Source organism: Henckelia pumila, chromosome 4 (genome assembly GCF_033568475.1).
Source record: "Henckelia pumila isolate YLH828 chromosome 4, ASM3356847v2, whole genome shotgun sequence".
Lineage (NCBI taxonomy): Eukaryota > Viridiplantae > Streptophyta > Magnoliopsida > Lamiales > Gesneriaceae > Henckelia > Henckelia pumila.
This window is the reverse complement of record NC_133123.1, coordinates 15,193,126-15,200,610: the sequence shown is the minus strand read 5'-3', so window position 1 is coordinate 15,200,610 and position 7,485 is coordinate 15,193,126. Positions and strand designations below refer to the sequence as shown.

General features: G+C 32.2%; 1 protein-coding gene across 3 annotated transcripts; it reads right to left on the bottom strand.

Moving 5' to 3' along the window:
* Positions 1 to 706: 706 nt before the first annotated feature.
* On the bottom strand, positions 707 to 5,784 carry LOC140865900 (probable glycerol-3-phosphate dehydrogenase [NAD(+)] 1, cytosolic). Of its 3 annotated transcripts, none has more exons than XM_073270733.1 (6): positions 4,721 to 5,784; positions 3,434 to 4,625; positions 2,204 to 2,425; positions 1,548 to 1,795; positions 1,118 to 1,257; positions 707 to 1,013 (listed from the first exon to the last, which is right to left on the bottom strand). In XM_073270733.1, exons 2-6 carry the CDS (start codon positions 4,086 to 4,088, stop codon positions 893 to 895), a joined length of 1,386 nt encoding a protein of 461 aa, XP_073126834.1. In that variant the 5' UTR covers positions 4,089 to 4,625; positions 4,721 to 5,784; the 3' UTR covers positions 707 to 892. The 3 variants fall into 3 exon arrangements, with proteins under 3 accessions (XP_073126834.1, XP_073126835.1, XP_073126836.1); XM_073270734.1 differs by having other exon boundaries at positions 4,734 to 5,784; XM_073270735.1 differs by lacking the exon at positions 4,721 to 5,784 and having other exon boundaries at positions 3,434 to 4,109; positions 4,181 to 4,714.
* Between the last annotated feature and the right edge of the window lie 1,701 nt (positions 5,785 to 7,485).

Here is a 7,485-nt window from a genome sequence, read left to right as displayed (position 1 = left end):
AGAAAAATTAATATGATATATTTTCATATTAAACGTATCATAAGATATATAAATTCAAATTATGGATAAAGTATTAATTATTTAATATAAGAAAAAATATAATGATATATTATTAATATATATACATATATATTTTATATTTATATGTATATATATATATATATATATATATTTTGGCGGAGCGGGTTTGATCAAACCTAAGACCAGTTTCGGACCTTCTTGTGAACCCGTTTGACCGAGTCTAGATCCATCTCGTCGAGATGAGTTTAATATAGAACCGAGTTTAGATCTAACTCATTGCTTTCCTTACTTTGACTCCACTTGTGATTTTTCAATTTGAAAGTTCTTATTTTTTTTAAGGAACTTTCATCTGCTTGTTGTATCTCTTTATTATTATTATTATTATTATTATTATTATTATTATTGCACATAAATTATTTTATTGAAACGTATCTATATATATATATTATATAATTTTTAATAATTTTTCTTAGTTTATATTTGTATGTTATCATATTTTTCAATTTATTTAATAGTCGACCGAATCCGTCTGACAAAATTATAAATTCCGATGATCATCATTTCATGGAATTCCGGACTTGATGTTTCAGCAATTTTTAGACTTCGCATGCTCACTCTCTCTGGATGGTCGCTGTTATCCGCCCAGCACCCACCCTGCGAACCCATGCTTCTTTTTCAATCCATGTAATTTTATTATCTTTTAAAAAAAAAAACTACGTAACACATAAATTTAAGCAAAACTATCCATGGGTTTCACAAACAAACTTCTGAGTTATCTTAAATACACATCATTCAACTCGTTGACAATTTAATAGTTCCGGTAGCCTCCCATTTTACACAAAACCATGGACCATTCCCCCTGCTAATACAACTATTTTCGAAGCAAAGAAGGCCGATAAACAGCGTGGCTCTGAGCCATTTCGATACGTTCTCGAGGATCATTCATCGTTTCGTCTCTTAAGGCTTCAAGAATCCCCTCACAAGACACCTCTCTGCCACAGACACTCAGATGAATCAATAATCATAGTATGATGTACTATATTACTGTCGCTGATATGTCTAATGTTAATTGATGTCATCATATATACATACTTACCTCAAAATCAGAATTTTATATAGTGTCTGCAAAATTGGGCATAGCTCCACCGGAGCTACGTGCTCGGTTTTGCTCGGATGTAGAACATTTAAAGAAGATTGACTTAGCAGCTCGTAGAACGCTTTCACAGCAGAAACACCCTGCAGTCATGTGGCGAGAGACTCAAAAGTAGAATAAGATTTCCAGAATTCTGACACAATTTGCATCACACTAAAACGTAAAGAGAGCTATATCTTTTTTCTTCTTAGTACAGAAACATTCATCAGCCTTGGATATAGACGAGGAAATATGATATCGACATTAGAGGGAATGTTTTGGGAAATAAAACCGGCCCAAACTGACAAAAACTGATTTCTTTAAGCTCTCTCTTAATCATTTGAATCATGATAAGTATATTGCACGATTTGTTCTAGCACTTTGAAACACCTACCTGAATTGTTCCCTTGCCTTTGATGTTGTCCCCCATGTCGAGGCTTATTTCTTTTTTAGCCAACTTTTGGCCGTACCAAGCATTACGACCTTTCAACAGTGTCACATAAGTGTCAGCCAACAGAGGACCTGCAAGCTTTTCTGGTTCTTCCGTCAAAAGATGTGTGATAAAGATCATTTCCGAAGTACAAAGTGCGAAGTAGACCGACTTGCTTGTCGCACTCTCGTTAGTTAGTGCCGCAACCATCCCTATCCATTTTTCGAATTATAAATGTCTTGTCAAAAGAATCATGGATAGTTATTTTCAAGCAGGAAATTACATGACAAATCCCTGTTTCATGAGGTGCCAGTGCCACAAGGCTAAAAATGAACTAAGTGCAATATATACAAGATGTAATGGAAATTTAATGTTTCTTTCATCTTTATATCGACTTCTCCACAAAGTAATGAAACTTTTAAAACAAATGAGACAGAAAGACCAGCTGCACAAACCCCTCGTTTCTTTCTCAAGTTCGTAAACAATAATTACTATCCATGTATAAGTCATTTTCAAGTGTGAAGAACATGCAAACACAAAATTCTAATTTATATGCACACAAAATGCACAAAGAGAGAAAAATCCACAAATGCAATCAATAAATGAAAAACAAAGCTTACCAGCCCCAATTGCATATACATTCTTCAAACCACCCATAACCTCATGCGTAACAAGATCACCATTATCCCAAACAATAAAATGTGGCTGCCTAAGAAACCTTGCCAGTGGTTTCCTCCACTTTTCAGCTCCACAGATCCGGGCATTAGCATATTCCTTATTGTAAATTTCAGATGCAATATTAGGTCCTCCAAGGTAAAGAATGTTTTCCATAGGAACCTTAGCTGAAATAGGCCATCAACGAAATAAAGGAAATAGTCAATTTCAAATTCAAACAAGAAAATTTAACAGTTGGATCCATAACAGAATTATTGGATCTATGATATTGATCGATCATTCGATCTATTTGTTATCGAATACATGCAAACAGCAAGATGGAAAAACTTTTAAGACCAAAAGGCAAATGAAATATTCTAGCATCCACCTTATACAACACATTTATTTTCCATTCAAAAGCTAACCTTAATCTTTTGATCTGATGAAACAGATACAATAGAAGTCATCAATTCATTTAAAATTTAATATGTTTTATATGGTTGGTCATATTATTGTGCTAATATGCACAATTATCATCAATCTTCCTTCAGTGGAATGATGCAATTACTAGAGCAATGAACCCAAAATGTGTATGGAATAGTACATTTCAAACGTGATTAGCTATTTAACATGATGGATATTGCTTTATCACAGGCACTCTTTATAGCTAATGATTGAATTTTAATGCCCTTCATTTTCATAACGAAACAGAGGTGACATGGTCAACAACAAACAATATATTGCAACTTAAGTTTTACTAAGTCAAATCCAGCAACATGAAATTAGTAGATAAACCATAGTTTTAAAAAGTTCAGGATTTTATTACCATGCGTACAGGGAAAGAGATTAAAAAAATGTAATATTCATGTCCTATTCATCCACTGAAAAATGTTTCATACTGTCATCTTGAACCTCCAATTGATCTCTGAGTAGATAGTTTAAAGCTCCAAATATATGGCATACACATTATCAGAAAGATGATATCAACGAAAATTAAAATTTTATATAGTTTGCTTCGCCTTTTTTATGTCATAGACTAGTAGCGTTAATCAATTATTCCACCATTAGATAACTAAGTAACATAGAATATCTCAAATGAGACTAGCACTTTATCTCAATGAATTAAGAAATTACAAAATTATTCATTTCATCCGCAAACACAGAAAGAAATACGAAAAATGGTGCAGGGGTCTTACTAGCTCGATTGATCATCTGAGTGGGAGTGACTATCCGCGGTTCAGGCTCTATTTCAGCCTCTATTCCCTTTGCCAAAGACACAATAACAGGAGCACTAATTCGTTCCTTCCAAAACCTACCAATCTCCTCAAAAGCTTCCCGAGTTTCCGTCGAGGGCAATCCATTAATAACAATATCGGCATCCCATACCGCCTCTTGCAAGTTCGTCACAACCTTCAACGGACAGAGTGGGGTATCAATCATATTCAAGCAAAACCCATCTTTCAAAATCTCATCAGCATTAAGTGTTCGATCGCCTAATCTTGCTTCTACATATTTCAAATATGCGCATCGCCTTATCAGCCTCCTCAACACATCTTCCCTCGAATTAATCACCTCAAATAAATGCTCAGCCGTGGCTCTATCAACGAACCTACCAGGCCTTCTCCATATCCTAATCTGAACCTTATCTCGAAAATTCCCATATCCATCTTGCAGCATCGCTGCAAATACACTACCCCATGCCCCTGCACCAATACACACAATCCTTAATGGATCCCCATCTGCTTTCCCAAACAATTCACGAAGTTCGTCAATCTTTTCTTCCGAAGAACCATTTGTGCTATGAATTGTTCCATTCGAATATCCATTACCTCCTTCAGTAGCAAGTACCATTTTCTTTCAATGAATCTCCCACTTTAACAAATGTATTGAACTAAAAAAAAATAATTGTCCCACGCATACAGACCTCGTTGAGGTAAATATACCGACAAGATTTAATATCAAATGCCAATCAATCAGATCAAAAACTACAAACCAAAATTGGACAACCCAATTGAAGATTCCACACGTGCTTCACACTTCCGCTCCCCCTTTCACACCTCAACGCAAAAGTCAACAGCTTGAACACAAAAACATCGAGAACACACCGATTCCGTTGGTGGGTTTCACACCAAAATTTAACAACCGGCTCCAGTCATACAATTCAGAACAAAATCGACCGACTTTAGCTTAAATTCTAGAAATGCCAGATGCCCCGAGCCAATGAAACACAATCACACACACCTCGGTTTCCCCGAATAAGAGTAAAATATTATAAATCAACCGCATGAATAAAGGACAATGACAGAACATTCGCAAATAGCAGGTCTGAATCACCCGTCAAACAGAGAGAGAAATTCGGTAAGCCAACCCCACCTAAAAAACGTGATCCTGAAAGACAAAAATGTGAGGATAAAGCAGAAAAAAGCTGAGCTGTCTTCTGGCAAGATTAGTATAAACAGGCGGTGATAAATCTGAAGGTTTACCGCGGAGGCCTACCCTTGGATCTGAAAATGGTTAATTGGCTTTCCTTTTTGCAAGAAATCCATGATCATCAAGTGAAAGATAAAGAAACCCAAATAGGGATCAACTTTGCTTTAGCCACCATCGGATCGCGTGTATCCAAACGTCGACTAGGTAAGCAAATGTTCAGCCGTTACGTTCTCGTAATCATACTTTTCAGGTGAGTCACTCTCTCGAATTTGAATTTTCGTTTCATAAAAACAATATTATATTAATTTATTAAAAAAAGGTTGACTCTGGATCCTATCTCATATAAATTAGAGATTTATTGGCTCATACGAAGTTAAATTAAGGATGTGCACGATTGATCGAGACCTGAAAAAGTGAGAAACATGACAATATTATAATAATTTATTGAGTAAATTTGATGTGTAATGGTCTCACGTTACATATGTTTAAATTACGACTTATATTTATAATAAAAATTCATACTTTTTTCATAATTAATTTGTTTTACAAAAATAACCGGTGAACTCCTCACACAAATTTATTTATTTTTATGTGTCTTACGTATGCTAACGATTTCGCAAATAGGTCACGTGTAATATATGAAATTACGTGTTGCATATTTTTTTTTTTATTTCTCACGTATAATAATGATATTTAAAAAATTTAATATGATTTGCTTCAAAAAAAAATTATTATGAAAGTTTATTTTCTAAGATTATAACATTATTTATTAGAGTGATGCTACATGTACAACAAAATTTGTACAACAAATTTTACAACACAAAAAATTCAATACAAAAATTTAATTTATCAAAATCTCACGATAAAATAGCAAAATTTCGCAAATATCGTTGTACAAAATATTTGTTGTATCTATAGCATTTTTTTATTTATTATTAGTAGTGATGTTGCCAAATGTCCCTTATTTGTCGTATAATTTTGACGTGATGTACACGTGTTTGTGTATATTTTGGATCATGACGTATACGTATATTTCATTTTCATGCATTATCTGTTTTTTTTTTTTTTAAAGAATGTATAAATGAGTTGAGAAAGATGACACTTCATAATATTCTTTGCATATTATATTCTTATTCTGTGTGGTGAGAATTCATAGAATTTTAATACATGAACGACATCTAGAACAACATATAATTGATATATTTAGATATTAATATAATATAATATAATATAATATAATATAATATAATATAATATAATATAATATAATAATAATAATAATAATAATAATAATAATTAATTAATTAATGCAATATATTTGGAGATTTAATTTCCACGATCGAGTCAATCCCTTTGATAGCATATACAAGATGGAGACAATTTTCGAATCAGATTCTTATAAAGAATTGATATAGATGGTAAATATGTTTAATTGAGTTTTACGGAAAAGCTCTACAATTTTTTGGTTGAGTTTATAAGTTGTTAAATGTTGTTTAATAATTTTTTTCCAAACAAAAGAACTGTCAAAATAAGTTATTTAATTTGATAGTTTATATGATATTTTAAAAAAAGTTACAATTACTTCAAAAAAATGAATCATATTTTAACATTTTATCTCTCCAAAATATTATTGAATATTTTCATAAATTTTCATCATATCTTCCACCATTAAATATTATCTTAAAAAAATTTCCAAATAACATAAATTTTTCTAAATTAAAATATAAAATATTTTTTAGTTTTTAACATAGGTTTATTCTAAAATTATTTTCGTATATGTATAATTCGTTACATTATCTTCATAGCGTTACACATTTTTTTTGGTAATTTTAACAATAAAAAGATTTTATAATACCAAGAATATCAACATTTTAAGTTGTTTTAAATAATTTTATCTAAATATTTTTACAATATATTTTTAAAATAAGTCATGACACCTTATAAACTCCTAAAACATAGCTCAAGTAGAAGTTTATTAGTTAGCTGAACATCCTCTAGTCAAAGGAACTCGAAGAATATTAACGGAAATATATACAAAAGATCACGATAATCATAAAAATGTTTTATTGCGATGTAATTTGATTTATTATAATATGATTATGATTGACAAACAATCTTTTTTCTCAAATTACAACACTTTACCATTTGCGCGCAATTAATATTTTCGTACCAACTTCAAATATTGGATCATCAAAATTATTATTTATATATATAAGAATTAAGCCTCAGAAGTAACCATATATCTCGTATACATATTATTTCATTGTTAGCAATGAGCCATAAAGAGAAGATCATATTAATCCAAGTCCTGTCAATATTATTTCTTGCATCCAACCTTTTGCTTGCATTTGCCTCAGAATTAGAACAATTCCCACGAATTGATATTCATATCGTCGACAAACTGCCACCGGAATCGCCACCGCTGGTTGTGTCGTGCCAATCTGGAGACGGCGATTTCAAAAACAAAACACTCAATGCAAACCAAGACTTGAGCTGGAGTTTTTACGATGTTTTCGAATTTATTTACTATATTTGTCATGCTAACTGGGGTGGTTCGAACAAGATAGTTTTCGTGGCTTATAGAGGAGACGGGACGCATGTATGCTTTCCGGGAAAGGATTGTTATTGGATAGCGAAAGAAGATGGTATTTATTTTAACGATAAATTGTTTTTTCATTGGTCTAGTATATGAATTGATCAGATTGTATTTATGATTTGACATGAAATAAAATAAAAATAAATAAATGTGCTTTTATATATTAGCACTTGACTTTCTTATCGCCCTTCACCGTCCGTTGCTCGCCACTCGTACACGGAC